This window comes from Antechinus flavipes, chromosome 5 (assembly GCF_016432865.1).
Source record: "Antechinus flavipes isolate AdamAnt ecotype Samford, QLD, Australia chromosome 5, AdamAnt_v2, whole genome shotgun sequence".
Classification (NCBI taxonomy): domain Eukaryota; kingdom Metazoa; phylum Chordata; class Mammalia; order Dasyuromorphia; family Dasyuridae; genus Antechinus; species Antechinus flavipes.
This window is the reverse complement of record NC_067402.1, coordinates 289318927-289337898: the sequence shown is the minus strand read 5'-3', so window position 1 is coordinate 289337898 and position 18972 is coordinate 289318927. Positions and strand designations below refer to the sequence as shown.

At 48.2% G+C, this 18972-nt stretch overlaps 1 protein-coding gene across 1 annotated transcript; it reads left to right on the top strand.

Moving 5' to 3' along the window:
• The first annotated feature begins 86 nt into the window (after positions 1-86).
• Positions 87-17435, top strand: DESI1 (desumoylating isopeptidase 1). Its single transcript, XM_051962206.1, has 6 exons — positions 87-386; positions 9141-9162; positions 10201-10270; positions 12612-12721; positions 13418-13540; positions 15223-17435. Exons 1-6 carry the CDS (start codon positions 299-301, stop codon positions 15314-15316), a joined length of 507 nt encoding a protein of 168 aa, XP_051818166.1. The 5' UTR covers positions 87-298; the 3' UTR covers positions 15317-17435.
• Positions 17436-18972: the final 1537 nt, after the last annotated feature.

Below are 18972 nucleotides of genomic sequence, written 5' to 3'. Positions count from 1 at the left end.
CGCCGGGCGGGTTAGGGGGCGGAGCGCCACGGCGTGGGCAGTGTCGCGCACGCGCAGTCGGGCCCGGGCGGCATCCCGCCCCTCGGCCCTCTGTCACCTCACAGTCGGCGTTGCCGGGGCGCGTGCGGCCCCGTGCGGCTGAGCAGCCCGCGCAGCGCAGCGCCGGCCCGAGTCTCCCAGCCCCCGACGCCGCAGGGCCTCTGCCCACCGCCCCGGTCGGTGCGGCACGAAAACGGAGAAGACGACGCCGCCGCCGCCGCACTCGCCGCCGCTACCCTTGGGGTCGCAGCCGGCGTCGATGGAGCCGACGAACCTGTACCCGGTGAAGCTGTACGTGTACGACCTGTCCAAGGGCCTGGCCCGGCGCCTGAGCCCCATCATGCTGGGTGAGCGCCCCCATATCTGCATTTATTAAGTGCCTGCTGGCTGTCCGGGCGAGCAGAGACCGAGGCCGCTGCCGGGGAGGGAGAGGCAGGGGAGGCGACGACCCAAGGCTTGGGTGCCCTGCGGCCCCCGCCCCGGGAGGCCCAGACTTTGGGGAGGCGGTGCCAGCTCCTTGCTTTGGTGACCTTGGGTTTGTCACTGCCGCTCTGCGCGGGCCTCAGTTTTCGTCGTCGTAAATTGAGGAGAAGTGTGGGGAGGAGGGGAGGATCCTGGGGTCCTGGGCAGGGGTTGCTCCTCCCCCGTGGGCTGGAGAGGGGGAGGGGCAGCTCCCCGGGGCTCTCTGCTCCCCTCCCCCAGCGCTGCTCTCACACACTTCGGGATGCGGGCTCCGCGAGGTGACCAATCAGCAAACTGCAACATTTACAAACTGGACCGGACACGGCATCGAGAGAACTCCGAGCCCAGGGTGGGGGGGCATGGGAGGCACGAGAGGATAAACCGCCTATAAGCCGCCAAGAAAGATCTGGGTCCCGGGTGGAGGGTGCCAGAGGATGCTTGTGACCCGCCGAGAGATCTCTGAGCCTGGGGCGGGGGGCCTGGGAGGGTGCACTGTCTCTGACCCGCCGAGAAAAGTCTGAGGGAGGGGGGGAAGGAAGGATGCACCGCCTTTGATCCGCCGAGAAAAGCCTGGGTCCGGGATGGGGGACAGGGATGATGTACCGCCTTTGACCTGCCGAAAGAGCTCTGAGTCTGGGTTGGACGGGAGCAAGGGGAGAGAACAAGGGGCGGTTGCACTGCTTATGACCCGTCAAGAGCTGAGTTTCAGGCAAGTCGGGAAGAGGAGTGGGGGCTTGGGGCTGGGCTTGCTGGAGAAGACCTCGAGGTTTTGGAAGAGAGGAAGTGACTTGTGATCAGAGATAGACTTTTCTCATCTGGAGGGGGGACGTTGCTGCCAAATTAGGGGAGAAATTAGATTAGTTTGGAAGGGATTGGGAAATGCATTAACAAATGACCTGGTTTCTAAAAAGAAAAATATACATTCAATATGGACAAGACCTAATGTGATGTGATGGCATTCATCAGAATTCTGTGGAATAAAACAATTTCTAATTCCATTTATTTCAAGCCATCCTTAAGGAAACACCAGAGACAGATCCCTTTACAGTTGGGTCTGCTTCCTAGGTCACTCTCCCTCACACTAGCATCCCACATGAATTTTTTGCTTTTCATTGTGCTAGGGCCCAAAAGTCGGGGCTGAAAAGCTGTTCATATAGACGTGTTCTTAACACTTTGCCAGTTTTAACTTGAGTTGAACAAAATTTTGACTGCTAAAGAAAAATACAGGAAGTATGACAGTCACTTCATTGAGAGTTAAAAGCGTCATGGAGGAAGGAGCCTAGTCCCTAGTCACTTACGATTACAGTCTGGTTACAAAAAATAAACAAAATTCTTGGATCGGAGCCATGTGGTTTGCCCGTTCATAATGAGAAAGCAAATTGTTAGGTTTCCTAGATGTATGGAAAAGGAAATTTGAAAAACTTTCTCCTTCTCAGACTGGGGAGATTTCCATCTGGGCCCATGAAGAAACTCTTCTGATTCCCACATCTTCATCTCTTCTGGGTGGCTCTTAAGGGTGTCTCTCTCCTTCTCCCTTAGGCCTTGTGAACGTTGTGATAGTAACCTTTGGAACTGAAGACCAGACATATTTGAATTTTTCCCCAATGGCTTTAAAGCCATTTTAGATCTGAACCAGTTCTCATTCATTTAGATCTGAACCACTGTCTGTGTCTGTCCCTCCCCTCCTCTTCCAGGATACTTTCTCTTCCGTGGTTCCTAGTAATGGTTTTGCCATTTAAAAACTTCTATCTGGGCAGTGAATCTCCTATGCTTTGGAGCAGTGCCAACTTCCTTTTATTTGACCGATTGCCTTCTCTGTGTCATTCCAGTGCTCTTTGAAGGCAGAAGACTAGTTTTAAATCCTTGCTCCTGCTACTAATTAGCTGGATAAATCTCAGTTTTTTCATCTGTTAAATGGCAAAGCAAAAACAAAAACAAACCATTACCACTCATTTCCCAGGATTATTGTGAGAAAGCACTTCTACCCACAAAGGGCTAGTTTTATAAATGGGGGTGCTCTTCTTCCACCTTGCCCTTTTTCCGTCTTCCTTTCAAGGACATGGTGGTCCAGACTTGGCTGGAAGGGACCTCCAGAGCTGTTTAGTTAAACATCGCCTTCCCTTAACCCCTCTCCATTTTACAGAGGGGGAAACTAAGTAGATGGCTCGCCCCAACGTCACAGATAATGAACATCTGAGACAGTGAACCATGTCCTCTGGTTCTAGAGCCAGTACTTTTTCTGCTGTTTGGCCTCCCATATTCCTTTGGGCCAACTGGAAAGTGTTTCTGAAGTTAGCCATTGTTTTTCAGAGATGAAAATGAATGCCTCCATTGTTCAAGCTGAAAATAAATCTTTCAGGATTCACATTAACATTACCTTTGTCATTCATAATTTTTTAGATTTCTATCATTTTCCTCCCAGTTTTCTTCCATTTTGAGTTGTCCTGATATTTTTAGTTTGCCCTCATAAAGCAATCCACCTTTCCTCCCCCATCCCTCCAAGGATTTTAGTGCTTCTTCCCTGGATTTTTCTCTTATCATTACAGAATAAAATCAGAATTGCAATAAATGAGGTCATTATCTTATTGCCTGTTCCTTCCCAGCATGGTACAACCTTTGGACAATGTTATTAATATCTTTAGTTTTAAGGTTCATGGGGCCACTTTCTCAGAGGACATCCCTTCTCCACAGTACATCACTGGCTATAGAAATGCTCCTTAAGAGCTGTTTATTAGTGCTTATACTCCTAATAGGTGTAAAGCATGTAGTAAAACTGCTCTCCCTCCTGTTGTTTGTGGGTTTTTTGTTTTTTTGTTTTTTGGGGTCATTGAAGCATAAATTTCATATTCATTGAGGTCAGACTGAATTTTGGCTTTCTGCTAACATATATCTAAGGTAATGAAAGTTTGCCAAAATTTTAACATTTATCAAAGAATATAAACATCACCGCTTCTCTATTATAAAAGAGAGAAACTCAGACCTGAGTGTGCATTTTTTGGTTTTAACTAACATTCTCTGCTATTTTTAGCCAAGATGCTTTATTTCAATGGGACTTCTGTTTTGTTGGTTTACTCATTGTTCATTTTGGTTATAAAAGTCCTCCATGAAATAAAATACATATCAAGCAATCAGTCCCCCATAAAAAAAGAAAATATCCTTAACCTATCATCTACCCACTGAAAATCATAAAGGGAATGGAAATTTGTGAATAGGAACATATCAGCTAAGAAAATCACTATTCATTTATGTATCACCTTAACTTTTGCTTCATTTGTTATGCTGTTAGCTTCCCCTTCTCTTGGGAGATCACCTCTTCCTGACAAGTCACTCAATAATTTCCCACAGGCGAAACAAAATCAACTATCCTGATTGCCCTTTGGTCCTTCCCCTTAATACTGCTCTGTGAATTCTGGTAACTTTTTTCTGTGTTAAGGGGCATAAAAGAGAATACAGTCTTCTCAGGACGAGGGAAACTTTGCCTTCCTAGACCTTTGCTAGCTGTTCCATAATTAAGATGCATGCCTGCTGCAATACAGGATTTACTTTCAGAATTTTTTGGCAAGCCCATCTCAGAATTATTCCTGTGATCCAAGGACATAGGGACTTAGGCTATATGTTTTATGCCTCAGCTGAATTTTAAAAATAATCCTTTTATGCTCCAGGTAGATTTGGGGGGAATGATACCAAGGAGAGAGCCTTCCTTCATGGAGTTTGTAATCTTTTGTCATTTTGTCACTTATAAACATGATTCACGAGTTATACGACGGCTCATAAGAAAATGCAAGATTGTTTGCTCAAAGCAGGAGTGCCAATAAGAGACTGGGCCAGCATGGCCTTGTAGATAATGATCCAGTTAAACCTGTTTGGATTTTTCTTCATGCTTTAATAATCATCTTTCAGATTCTGTGTTAGAGTCGTTATCTGAACTGTTTTGATGTGTATCTCAGTAAAGTAATTTTTAAAATATTTTCCCCCATACATTTAAAAACGATCTTTAACATTCAGGTTTTTGTTGTTTTGTTGTTGCTGTTTTTAAGTTTTGAGTTCCAAATTCATTTCTCCCTCTCTCTCCTTTCTCCTCCACACCCAAGATAGTAAGCAGCCTGATATATAAGTGTAATGTAATGCAATTTCTTCATTTGTAAAATGGAGATAACATTAACACACTTCCATTTCTGGGTCGATTTGCTGCAAGGGATAACCTAATTAAAAATTATTAGCAGACACTAACAATCCTGATACAATATAATCCCCTCAAGCACTATGAGAAGGAACTCACTGGTGGATTATTTATTAAGAAAAATTCATTCCTTTGCTGGAAAAATCTATATCTTTCAGAGTTTTTAAAGTGGTAAGTGGCATAAAGCTTTTACCTTTATAAGCTGGGAGAGGACCATTAGAGGCCATTACATATGAGGGAACTGAAGCTCAGAGAGGTCACATCACTTGTTCAGGATCACTTAATCTAGGAGATGGGAATTCAGTTATGCTCCAAGATGCCATTTTGATTTCATGCCTTACTGTCTTGTGCCCAAAGTTGATCTGCTTCATTGTTCCTGCTGAATAATTATTCCTTTCACTCTATCCCCATTTCGCAGCCACCTTTAGCCAGTGGGCTCAGAGCAGGAAACAAGGACCCACTGTTGAAGTCATACACTCACCCCCTACAGGCCTTGTCCCTATCATCTGGCCTGGGACAGAATATTGAGAGGTTTTCAATGTTGCTGCTTTTCTAAGTTCCATTGCAAAAAGCAAACATGAAGTGTATTGGGAAATGAATGGGGAGAAGGTAACTGGCTGACTCAGCCAACCAGTCAGGCCTTTGCTTCCACAGAATCCTCCATCCTGGGTCACTCTGGGATTCCCGACATATGTCAGTCCTTAGAGTCCCTGTTCCTGCCCTTCTTCCACAGCTGTTTCTCATAAAGATTGACCAGGAAAAAACTGGGAAGCAAGCGGTGGTACTGACAAAGAAGTACACATCTGTAAAGATTTTTGTCATTTTTATCACAGCAGTTTTTGTTTTTCCTTGAAATGACACTAATGATGTATCGTTTTGACACATAGAGTAAATAAAATTCTTGGCCGCTTGAGCATGTTGTTTTTGGACTCCTGATCCATTCCTAGATTCTCTTAGACTCCCTTGTGCCACCTTGGCCCATATCAATGAGACAGATGATTGGCAGGATTGGGCAGCAGGGAGAAGCTGACAGGACAGAACCTCAGTGGCCTAATTAGGCCACAGGCCTTGAAGAGACCTTGACCTCTCTGGAAAGCTGCTTTTACCCCAGGTTTCAGGCACCAGACTAAGTACCTTGGGCTTTTCCAAATTATGGAAATAGATGTGAGCAAAGCCCCTCCCCAACAGGAAGCTGTGTTTTAGATGAAAACCTAGGGGATGAGAGAAAACACCTGTTACTGTGTCTAGGGGAAGAGAAAGGAATAAACTAATGTCTGGTAATGTCTGGTAATGTCTGATAACCAGGCAGAGGGGCCTGGCAGCTTCTGCCAGTTCACTGAAGAACAACTTGCTTCTATTGGTTTGTTCTCTTCTCTAAAGACCTTCCTTAGATAAAAGCCATCCTGTCTCCTTAATCTTCCTGTTGTCCCTACCTGATGTGAGGAACAAAGCTATTACCCCACTGCGGAATATGGGGTCGAGGACCTCAGAATGCTGGGTGCTCCTTCCTTCTCGAGGTGCAAATAACAGCCCACCCACTCTTGCTGTGGCATTGTGGGCTCCTTCATCCCTAACTCAGTCACATGGGGCTTATCTCATGACACAGCCTCATGGCCACTTCCTGGAGCTCCACAGTGGTGAAGCTGCCTCAAAACCTACCACATGCCTCTTGGTTGTCACCCTTTTAATAATAGTATATTGCCATTTATATAGGGCTTAAATGTGAGCAAGGCATTTTATCCATGTCTCATTTGGACCTCATGACAACTTTAGGAGGCAGATGCAATTATTGTTCATTTCATGGATGAGGAAACTGAGGCAGAAAGTTGTTAAATGATTTGACCAAGATCACCCAGGTAGCAAGTACCCACCACTCTGTCATCTGTGATGCTACAACGTGAACCCTTTGGCCACTGTTCTCACAAACCTGCTCTTTGAAACTCCCTGGGAATTCAGTGCTTTTCATTGCATCACCTCCAGCATGACCGGAATGGGCCCAGTTGGCCCAGTTGAGCGGCTGTCTCCATCTTGGTTTTTTTTTTTTTTTTTAATGTTTTCATTTTTATTTTTTATACAGGGGCTGAGTCCATATGAGAAGCTCTGCTGTCATGCATCGAAAAGCTTTTCTAAGTCTTTTCTCATTTTCATCGTTTTCTTCCTTCCTGTTTTCTTAACTGTCCTCAGGCTAGTCTGGCTCAGTTGGATCTCTCGATAAGCTTTTTCATAAACTCATTTTCCACCCCTCTGCATCTGACAGTTTTCTGAGATAACACTTAGTTGCTCTTGTCCATTTTTCACTGGTGCTGTCCTTGGCAGTTGTGACTTTCCACATGGCAGGAAGAATACTGTGGTTAGTCTTTGGAAAGTAGATATCGCATGGTTGGGAGGAAAAGAGGCAGAAGTAACTTAAATAAGTGGCCTCAAGGGAGAAAGACAGACCTGGAAACTAGCAAATAGCAACCACCTGCTGCCTGATCCAGTCTGGACATTTCATATATGCTCCCCTACCCTCCTGGGTCATCCAGGAAGCTGCTTCTTTTCTTTTGTGACCCATAGGTCACAGACAGTAAAGACCTTAAGTCTGAGGTAGCTGGAGATCATCTTCCAGATCTGCCTTTGGAATAAGGAAAGATAAAATTCTTTTCTACATCTCAGTTGCCTTTCTGCTATCCTGGGTCAAAACTTCCCTTTTCCTCTAGAGGGTGCCAGCCACATTTCTGGTTGTGAGTCATTCTTCACTTCCCCCCTTGCCCACTATAAACCAAACAATTACCAACTTCAGTGAAGGTTTATATCACCCCCTCCCATTGCCCTCTGCCTCAGGCACAAAGCACTACCACCTCAGATCGGGCCTTTCCCTGGTTGGTCCTTCTCACTTTCCATCTCCCTTCTTCATCTCCCTCCCCCTCTCTCCTAGTTTCTAAATTTATCTTCCTAAAGGGCAGGTGTGACTGACTAAATATCATTTCCGTTATAAAACCTCCTGCTTCAAAATTCAGACTCTTCTTTACCTCATCATATAAAGCCTTGTGCAGCCTGCCTCTTGCCTTTCTTTTCAGCTTTATTAGTCCACGTTACTCCCTGACACCCACCCGACGGTCCATGGTCCTGTTGTTCAGAGATGGGCCATCTCTCCCACTTGGTGCCTTCCCACAAGCCATAGTCCTTACCTGGGACCCCTGCTCAGCTGTCAGATTCTCTCTCTTCCCAGATCAGCCTTCTCTGATGCACCAGTCCTCCTAGGCACCACTCCTTCCTAAAATGATCTTGGGATCGCTACCTCCATCTTTGTATGTACCATATTTCTTGGTAGAATGAAGGAGGTGGGCACCATTCTGGCCTCATCTTTGGGTTTCTGGCAGTCAGCTCAGGACTCTTTATCTTCAGGGCAAGCCCTTAATAACTTTGGGCAGTTCAATTAAACATGGCCTTATATATCTGGTTTTAGCAGCACAAGGATGAAATGTGAGAGCCCCTTTAGCTAAATTGTTGAAATTTATTTTGTTTTCCCTTTCTACTAAGTCCTAAATTCAGCATTCATCTTGTTATTACTTTGGCAAGGACGTTTAGTCCTTTTCCCAGAAGTATCTAAAATGTATAATAATTTATCAGTAGATGAAGTCACTGAGAGAAGAATAATTTTTTTAATTCATTTTCTTTCTAAAGAAGAAAAACAGATCAGTAAAGACCTTAAAAAAGGAACAAGGGTTTCCATCTTTGATTTTACAATTCACTTTGGAAGGCAAGTGTCATTAGTTCCATGTGAATGAGAGGTTTTCACAGGTTCTCTACCATTTTCTAGAAGCCTCTTAGGTCTTGGCTGAAAGGAAGCAGATTTCCCTTTTTCCATGGAAGTAGGTACAATAAGTGTGGCTAGAGATTTTGCAGAGATGAGCCAAGGCACAGGGTAGAACATCCTTATTTAGTGTTGGGGTACATCCGTGTCAGTATGTTTATTTAGGATTCTATTTAGCAGTTCTTTATTGTGGCTTATAATCACTTTCCACTCTACCTCCCTCTCACCTTCACCCCCATCTCCATTGTTTGAACTGAAATTCCACATTATGGGCCAAGAATTTTAAACCTTTTTATAGATCTGGAATATAGCCTAGTGAATATGTTATCTGGGCTATCTTAGAATTGTGTTAAAAACTCTGAGTTCTAGCAGACGCTCTTAGCACATAGCAACCACGGGGCAAGGTTTAATGGCTGGGAATGGAAGGGAGGAGTAAATCCTCTCGTATGTTGTCAGAACTCTGAACAGGAGAGCCATATTAACAGTATCCATGAAGAGTTAATAAAACTGGTCATATTTTTTGATCTAGTGATTGTCTTACTAGGACTTTATTATAATGGATTTTAATTCTTATTTTTTTTCATTTGGATTATTTGTTTTTGTTGGTAGTTATTAGTAAATTCACATAGCCCATTATATTTAATGTTTTCTTTTTTTCCACAGGGAAACAGCTGGAAGGCATCTGGTAAGTTGTTGAGCTTTTCAATCTTGATTGGATTATTGGTTTATGGAACAGGCAAGTGTCACCATGCCATGGAATCTGCTGCAGTCCCCAAACAATTTGTAGTTTCTAACTTGACACGTAGATCCACTTTCCGTTTATTTTAAGCTTTGAAGATGTGTTGACTCCATTCCAAGAAGCAGCATGGTATAATGAAAGACCTTGGCCTGGAATCAGGAATCCTGGATTCTGGTTGTGCTTTTGGTCTTTGCTAGCTTTGTGCCCTCTCCTAGCTCCAGTTCTTTCATCTTTATGGTAACATCCAGCCCAGATGTTCTGTGAATTGAGTTTGGAGGGGCGGAGAGGAATCAGGTCCCATTATGGCCAAGCCTACAAAGCGTTTAGCCTTGCAACCTCCTATTTCTGTTTTATACCTCATGCTCTTGCAGCATAACGTCCCTCTCTAGTATGCCTTAAACTGAGCACCCCAGGGAAACGAGCTTACCCTCGGGTTAAATCTCAGAATGACCATTATTATTCAGCCAAGAACTTAGTATCAGTGTGTGGGCACTTTTCCATGGAATTGGTCCATATTCAGCATCGTTTGGCCCTCCTTTTTCAAAACTGACCCAGGGTAGCTGGGAAAGAAGTTGCAAAGGCCTTTAGGATCCACGTATCATGCAGAGCCATATTCTTGAAAGGCCTTGGGGGAAGCCCAAGCATCTCATTGAAAGGCTTCACAAGTTGGCCTCCTAATTCCATTCTCCCCATCCGGCCGTACCTGTCACTTTGAGGTGGAGGTAGGCTTGGGTTGCTGATTTGGTTTGGTTTGGTTAACTGTACTTTGCAGGCTTCCATTCCAGAAAATGGTCTGGAAATGACTTTGAGGAACAATCTCCTCCCCTGATTTTCCCCTGCCAATAAGGCAAACCAGAGGTGCCACCTTCTGTGAATCTTAACAGAATTGTTTCTATCCGGGTGTAGGTGTAGCCTCATTAAAACCTATGTGTTTATCTGTGAATTTGAGTGTCCCACTTACCGTTTCTTCCCTCTCCACGGCAGGCACACCTCCATAGTTGTTCACAAGGATGAATTCTTCTTCGGCAGTGGAGGCATTTCCAGCTGTCCCCCTGTAAGTGCCTCCTCTCTGGGACCCTTTCCCTTGCTGCCTCTGATCCCAGTGTGATTCCTAAAGGAGAATGGATTGGGTTACTCAACAGATTCCTACTGAATGCCATGGAACTGCTTTAAAACTACATTTCTGAGACTTTCTTACATACTATCTTATACCATTGCTTAGGGGTATGCTTGCCAGTCTGCTAAAGTGTGGGCCAGTTATTGGGTAGATCTTCTCTAGAGGATTTATAAAGAGATATGGACCAAAATCATCTGGAGCTCAAAGGTGGATCTGAGCTGTTGTCTGTCCTGGTGGAGATAGGGAGTCTCATCAATAAGATTGGATCCATTGGGGTCCTTTCTTTTGTTGCGTGATCACTCTTGATTGTTTCTTCTTTTGACACTCTGGAGTAATCAAGGGATCCTCCTGCCTGAGGTGTGATCATATACTACTTGAGGGGACACTCAACACTTCAAACCAGTCATTGATTGACCCAACCTTTCAAATAAAAGATAACTATAATAAGGATAATAACTTGATTGTCCACAAAAGATAGTGGCCATACTTTTTGCCTCTTGAATTTCCGAAAGGAGAAATGGCATATTTTTTCAGGGGTATGGCTATAGAAAAATGGATTGTTAAATGAAGCTCCTTCTGGTGCCCTGGACCTTCTGTTTCTGATTCAGAGAGTCAAGGACCACACCTACCATGAAAATGGAGAAGCAGCCTGCATTAGAAAACAAGTCTAGTGGAAATGAGGTTTAAAACCATCACAATATATACTATTGTAAGCTCTAAGTGGATATAGTTAATAGAGAGATTATAGGAAAAGGAAAGACTTTTTTTTTTTTCACAGCTGTGGCCAGGGAAAAAACCTGTAATTTAAGCAAGATATAGCGATGACCACAAGTTCAGGTGAATGATTTTGATTATATTAAAACTTAAAAGCTTTTGCATAAGCATGATCCATGCAGCTAGAAGTGAAACAAAAAGTTTTTGAAGTACATTATTCTGCTAAAGTTTTTATATCTAAGATGTAGAAAGTCCAAGGAAAATAGGTAGAGGAAATTGATACACATGGGTAAGAACAAGAATCATTCTCTGATGGAAATGCAAGCTATCAACAACCAGGGGAAATAATAAGAATAAAGTCACCAGCAAGTACCTGCTATGAGTCACACTATGAATAGCGGCACAACCCTCAGTTCTGTTCACAACCATTAATTTTTTGAAGAAGCCAATGTGAAAGGGCTTCAGGAGGAAGGACAGGTGCCTTAATGCATGAGGATAGGACTGTTATAAAAGGGCCACTCATCTTAAAAAGCAATTGGGAACTACTGGACCCAAAAGTCCTGCTGCTGGGTGTGCGTGATGATTTCAGTAGAAGGCATATACCCTTGGCAAGGCCAGGGACCGAGGAGTAGAGGCACCAGAGTTTATATTTGCTTTGATGCACCCCAAAACTGGAAACACAGCGGGGTTCCTTCAGTTAGGGAGTGATTGGACAAAGTTGTGTTTTTTATGCTGTAAACAATGATGACTGATGGATTGGGGGAAATGTGCAGATGGAGGCCCATTTGAGTAAGCAGAACCATACTGATTTTCCCAGCGACTACAGTAATGTAATGAAAACACTTTGGTCTACTTAAGAACTCTGGCCAGGGCAGTGAGCAGTCCCAGTTTTAGAAGTCCACCTGTCAGTCCTTGGCAGCAATTGCTGGACTGGAGGCACAGGTGGTGTGCACTTTCAGACGGGGCCACTCTGTTGGTTTGCACTATTGATTTGTTAAGAGGGAGAACTTCTTGAGGCAGTAGAAATAATCATGTAAAAAAAAAGATTATGACATATGAAACATTTGGAAACTTTCCCAGAGGAGACCTGAAGTGAGTTCAGAATGGGACAGGCTTTGGGTTGTTTAATATAAACTTAAGTTCTAAGTATGTGCAGTAAAAAAAAAATTTTTTTTTAATATAAAGAAAGAACAAGGCAGCCTCTCTGCTAACATGAGAAGAGGCAGACGCCAGGAAATGGGCCCTGCAAAGTGCTTGGAGCCCCTCGGTCTACTCAGCCTCACTTAACTGGACAACTGTTAGGGTCTGCCAGCATGACCTGTTTGAGAGAATTGGAAGGCTAAAACGGGGCTTTGTGTTTCTGAGCTTCAATTATGACTCTGCTCCTTTTTATCTCACATATCCCTTCCCATCTATATAAGGAGTGACCTGGACTCAGTGACCTCAATAGTCCCTCCAGCTTTGGAATAGAATATCTTGTGGTCCTCCCTTTTCAGAAGTTCTAGGGAAATTCCCAGAGGTTAGTGATGAGCCTAATGACTTGCCTGTTGACTTGTCCTTGCAGGGAGGGACACTGCTTGGGCCCCCTGACTCAGTAGTAGAAGTAGGAAGCACTGAAGTTACCGAAGAAATCTTCCTGGAATACCTGTCCTCCCTGGGGGAGTCCCTGTTCCGGTAAGTCACAGGCACCCCAGGCCCTGGAGGCGAGTCTGGGTCAGGGCGAAGAGGGGGCGTGGCAGAGATGGTGATTCAGGGGGCTTTTACAGCCCAAGCTGGCTAACTTGGACCAGGGGTGTCCCACCTGCCACACCCTCGCATTGTGGCTTCCCAGATTCTCTCAGCCACAAAAGATTTGGGGGCTTCAATCAATGCTGGTCATGGGCCAGGAGAAGGGAGAGGGCAGGGAGTAAGCGGATCTGGGAAAACCCTTCAGAACCTGTTTTCAGATTATCCCAGTAGGAAGGGAAGCCTGGGAATAGGTTGTATTCCACATGGAATTGTTCTCACAAAATCCTGATCCCCGTTTCTTGGAGCTCTGAGGTTCTATGATTCGTGGTTTGGAAAGTGCTGGTCAGGTCCAACCTGCTTGTTTTACTCAAGCAGGTAGTGAGGGGTAAAGCCAGGCTGGGCCCCAAGTCTAATTAGCTAAGCACTATTTCCCTGGGCTTTCTCCTTTGATCCCCATAGACTTGTGAAATAAAGAGGGCCTGCAGACGGCTTTTTCCTGTATTACGGAGAAGGGGGCTGAGCTCCACATGGGCTGGAGCTGGGGCCTTTCCCAGGAGACTGGGAGAAGCCTGCCCTTGCCGACTTGTAGCCAGTGTTCCATTTTGGGGTGCTCACGGCTTGTCTCCCCCTTTCCACGGACAGAGGCGAGGCCTACAATCTCTTTGAACACAACTGTAACACATTCAGCAATGAAGTGGCCCAATTTCTGACTGGAAAGAAGATTCCCTCTTACATCACGGACCTTCCGTCTGAAGTCCTCTCCACGTGAGTACTGCCCCCGTCCCTGCCTCTCGTTGGGGGGCCTGGCAGCGGCCGGCACGTGCCACAGGGCTCACTTCAGCCCTATGCGGATAGGGTGAGGGCAGAGAGCAGTGACTGCAAGCCCAGGGGGTGCCTGCTGGGCGTCAGTGGGCAGCTCTGCAGAAGCCTGGCGCTATCCTCACTGGGCCTCTGCCCATCCGAAGCAGGGGTGTGTCTACGCAATCAGAAAAGGACTGGCACTAGGAGGATGTGGCTGGGGCGCCTGGCTCCTTGGCCTGAGAGGGAGCCTCGGGGGCCTTCAGCCACACGTGCTGCCTCAGTGGGCCAGGATTCTGGCAGCTGCTTTCTGGATCAGGGTAGGGGGTGATTGGGAGGACGTCCAGAGACTCGCAGGGTAGGACGTCCTTGTCCGCACTTCTCTGGCACCCACCAAGCTCCCTTTTGTTATCCCCCGCTGATGCTTGCCCTAGTGCTCTGGTGAGTTGGGGAGGGCTTGGATTGTCTCCATTGTACAGGTAAGGGTACCTGAGGGCCGAGTTGATCAGGATTGCTGGTAATAAACAGCAGAGGCCTTGAGGATTCAGGTCCGGGTCTCTGGGCTGAATCCAGAGTCCTTGTCCTCAGCACTATCACTCTAGGCCAGAGATTGTAGGATAAAGGACAGAAGCTCGGGGCTAACCTGGGGCCCTTGATCAGACAGAGAAGCTGCTCGTTCCCAGGAGACAGTGATCACTCACATGCCCAAAACCTGTCTCTTGGAGGAGGTACCGGCTCCCTCGGGGGTGTCGCAGCCCAGCAAGGACAGTGGTTGGGAACAGATGTCAGACAGACAAGAACAGAGGACCTAGAGTATGAGCACTTGCAGGATGGGGCCCAGTGCCGTCTGCTCATGGCCTCTGGGACCCTCCCCACGTCAGAATGTCTGCTGGCTCATTAGTGCCGACTCGACCCAAAGCCCACCTCCGTTTGTCTGTTGGCTCCCTTGGGTGACCTGGGGGCAGGTCAGGTAGAGCCCCAGCTGCCAGTTGGGCCTAGGGCAGCCCCGGTAGGGTTGATGTGGGTGCTTCTTCCTTCCCAGGGCTCACCCCTATCTTCTGGTGCCAGGAGAGGCCCAAGAGGTCCTGTTGGGCAGGATTTGGGTACCGGGCAGACTTGAGGAAGATGGTGCTGTGCCAGGTTCTCTGCTGGGGTGTGTTGGTATGGGGGTTGGGCTCTGCCTCTGGCCCTGCCTGGTTTACTCTTCAGAGGGCCCTCTCTGAGCACATGAGCCGAATTTTCAGAAGCAACACTTGTCCTCGGAGAGTTTGAAGAGCGTGAACGGGTTCTTGGGGTGCGCTTGCGTCTTAGAGCAAGCTCTGAAAGGCTCCTGATTTCTGTCTTGTCAGAGGGACGCTGATGGGTTCCTTGAACCAGGTTCTTTCAGAGAGCAGAGTAGGCCTTCAAGGAAGTGGCTCAAGTGAGGTCCCCTGCCACGTGGCCTGAGGGCCTCCTCGGAGGAGGATTTCTAGCTGGGGTGGTCCCTCAGCCTGATCCAGGCAGCCCCGGGAGCTCCTGGGAGGGGACAGGGAGGAAAGGTCGGGGTTACCGAGTGCTCCTTCCTGGGGCAAGGGAGCTGTCTGTGCCCCGGTGCTGGAGGAGAGCACACGGTGGCCGAAGTCTTCCCTCCTCTCTTGTCTTCTCCGCAGGCCCTTCGGACAGGCCCTGCGGCCCCTCCTGGACTCCATCCAGATCCAGCCCCCTGGTGGGAACACCTTTGGCAGACCCAACAGCCAGAGCTAACGGGCCTAGGAGGGAGTGCCTCGCCGTCGTCGACTCTCCAGGGCTTTTCCTTTTTAAAAAAACAAACCCTACCAGATTTCTATTTTATAATTTTACATCAGAGCTAACAACCAGGGGACGGCTTTTTAAATTTCCCAGGGAAGGAGATCATCGGGCTGCATGTAGGACAATGCTGCTAAAAACCAGAACCAATGCCATCCCTTCTAACAGTATTATACTAATTTATTAAGGCTGTCTTGTCTGTGAGTTCACTTTTGACGCTGTATGCTAAGCGTCCCCCATTCCGCAGAAGGGGGAGGCTGCGGAACCAGAAGAAGGCGGGGGCCCTTTGGGGCAGACCGGGCCTCCAGGCCCAGGGAGAGATTGCCCAGCTAGAGCCCCAGGCCCGGGGGGCTCCTTGTGGGGGGAGGCAGGTGAGTGGTGGGGTGTGGCCACAGGAGCAGGAGTCAAGGCTGACTACATAGCAAACTCAGGAAGGAAGGAAGGAGACCCTTGCCTCAGCTCATCGCCCTTCGGTAGACCCCTGCCGGCTTTGTGCTTAGCGTGGGCCAAGGCTGTCGGGAGTGCAAACCGTGGTTCCTTGATGAATACAGCCTTGACTACCACCCCCAGTAGCCATACCTGGGCAGCAGAAGGGAGAGTGCTCCCCGGCTCCAGGCGTCCAAAGGAGAGATGGCGCAGGATCTAGGTGGCGAGGGAGGTTAGCACGGTGTGTCTGAGATGATGCTCCCACTGCCCCAGGAGCATTTTGCAGACCCACTGGGGAGGTTTTTCCCCATCAGAACTTGGCTGCAGGAATAGCAGAGCCACCTTTTGACTGCCTGGCAGATGGTCCTGTTCTCCGGGAGGCTTTGCTCTTCCCCCCTTCTGAGCCTCACAGGCTGTAAATACAAGCCCCAGCTCCCCTCTGACCACGCTACAGCCCAGAACTTTAAGCCCCTGATCTCTGCCTCCACTCCCCTCATGGCCCCCACCAGCCCAAATGATTCATATTCTCCGTAGCTCATTGAGAGGAAGCAAAAAAGATTCTGGCCTGCCTCAGGCGTTCTGTATGTGACCAACAGTGGCTGGGGACAGCCAGGCTGAGATCCCAGGATGTGTCGATTGAGCAAGAACAGCCCCGTTCTCACCCATGGGCCTGATACTGGAGGGGGTTGGGGGAGGGGGCAAGGCAGGAGCAGCAGCACATCCTGGGCCTGGCCCTGGCTTTTTCCCTGCCAGCCTGGGTGGCAGCAGAGCCAGCCTCTGGAGCTGCTGCAGCAGCTCAGCAGTCATGGGATCAGGCCTCCCCACTAGGCTGCTTTTGTTCTCCGGGCCGCTCTCCACCTCTTTTGTTCCATCCAGAGGCAGGAACGTAACATTCCCAGTGCTTGGAAGCACTGAACAAGTCTCGGCTCTCCGTAGGGAGGGAGACTGGGGTGGGGGGGGGGGGGGGAACAATCATCCTGGGCTGGGTCCAAGTCACGGTCATCCCCTGGTGGGCTGAGGGAGCACTCGGGAATGGGCAAGAAAAGCAAATTAGTAGCTAGGGAGCTAGCGCAGACACAACTGCCTCATGCAGAAGAAGCCCTCTGTTAGGAAGGTGAGGGTGGAGGTTGGCTTGAAAATTATTTTTTTCCAATCGAGCATTTCTGATCTTCCCTCTCATCCCCCTCCCCTGAAAGAGAGAAAAAAAGCCCCTTTAACAGTTAAGCATTGTTGCACAAAACAAACCCCTGCATTGTCCGTGGCCAAACGTACGTGTCTCATCCTCTGTCCGAGTGGCAGCTTAATTTCATGCACCTTCGTGGATAACTAAGTGATCGTTGACTTCTCAAAGCTCAGGCACTGGGTCAGCGCTCTTGGCCTCCCCTCCCCCCAGACAAATGTCTCTATTGACTCCAGACTCCTCAGGACTGTGCCCTCTGGGACTTGCCTAGGGGCCCACGAGGGCCCCCAGGCCTCAGGAAGGGGGCAAGCCCTTGGGCCGGGCACCTCTCCCTTCCTGAAACGAAGCCTGTACTCTGCCATATCCCTTTTCCCCTCAAGTAAGCCAAGTGAGTAACTGTATCTGGGATGGAGGTGTTTGCTAGCTGATCTGTTTCTATAATGCAATAAACTTGGGTCCACCACCCACTCACCACGTGTGTCCTGTTTGCCTGTTTCTACTGGGGGAAAGGGGGAGCGGGCACCTTGCTGGGCCAGCAATTTCCATTTAAGGTGCCCAAGGTACCACTCGCCTGCCTTAGCTTAGCTCCCCAAGTGCCGGCTTGCCTCGGGGTAGGGGGCCATGCTTCTGATCCCACTTCGGTTCCATTTTAGATTGCGGTCCCCCTCCCCTGCATTTAGAGAGCACCTACTGTGTGCCAGATGGTGCTAATGGTTGCTTTGCAAATCTCTCTCAATCTCTAATCACATGAAAGAAAGCACCAGATCACTGATAGGAAGAGATAGGTCATGCAGAATCTGGCAAATTATCCAGGATGACGGAAGATGGAACTTAAAAGAGGCTGTGGGCAGGTGGGCACTTTAATCTGGGCCTTGCTGCTACGAGGGCGAAGCCAGGTGGCCGCTTTGGAATTATGCGAATGAACGGCCTGTTGCCCTAGAGATTCCACCCTACCACCCATCCCTTCCACGGACAGGGAGCGAGTCCCTTGCACAGAAAAATAGAGCAGCAAAGGACGGGGAACAAAGGTGTCCCTCGACCATATAAACTGGCAAAGGAATGGGGACTTTGCCAACCGAGAAGCGGGGAAGTCGGACCCAGGAGCACAGGAGCTCAAGGATAACAGCCGGGGAACGGGGAAGAAATGTGACAGGCGAAGGGAACAGTTCCCACTATCCCAGAGAGGCGTTGAGGTGCCGGTTCAGCCAGCTTCTCCCCAGGGCTCGGGACCCCTTGCAGGACATCAGGTGGGCCTTCCCCTTTTCAGGATGGTCACTGGGTTTCCTGATTTATTTCTTTTAAAAAAAAAAAGTTTCCTCGTTCTTTGGGATAGCTCTCAGGCATGCTGGTGATGTAAAAAACCAAGGAGAGAGTGTGTATGTACATGTACATACATGGGCGCACACATGCATCCTACCCTACCCCAGAGGGCGTTTCAGATCAGGGATAGGCTGCAGTCTTTGCTGTGGCCACTGGGTGGGGATGCGGGTCCATCCAGGCAGGTTCCATGCTGCCTTTAACCCCATGGAGACCATCTAAGGGAAGGAAAGGGAGTGGGTAGAGAAAAATGGGAAGGGGAGAAGAAGGGGGGGACCACGTGGAGCATACCTGGGAGGAGGTGTGGTGCAGAGGAACCCCCTGCTAGTGAAGTGAATTGGTGCCTCGAGAATTGTGCAAGAAAGTCCCGGCTTCTGGTCCCAACTCTTTCCCTCGGTGGTGAACGAAACGATGCTGTTTACCTTTGCCCAAACGGATTGGGGGGCAGGAGGTCAGAGGATCCCAGTGATGCTACGTCTGATTCCTTCGGTGCGGAGAAGAGGGACGGCCGAGATGTCCTTCCAGCCTGCCTCCGCCCTGTGCCCCTGGGGAGGATCGGCCGCCTCTTTCCTTCCAGAAGCCTTATTCTAACCAGACAACCCTTAATGGACACTGGGGAGGCAGGCCGGGGCCCGGGAGGAGGAGGTGCTGTCTGCGGAGGGCGAGACGGCCATGGAATCAGATCTGGCAC

Coding starts and splice junctions, on each gene's coding strand:
- DESI1 (XM_051962206.1), top strand. CDS start 299: ATGGAGCCGACGAACCTGTACCCGGTGAAGCTGTACGTGTACGACCTG. Junction 9,163..10,200: donor AAACAGCTGGAAGGCATCTG/GTAAGTTGTTGA, acceptor TCTCCACGGCAG/GCACACCTCCATAGTTGTTC. Junction 13,541..15,222: donor CCGTCTGAAGTCCTCTCCAC/GTGAGTACTGCC, acceptor TCTTCTCCGCAG/GCCCTTCGGACAGGCCCTGC.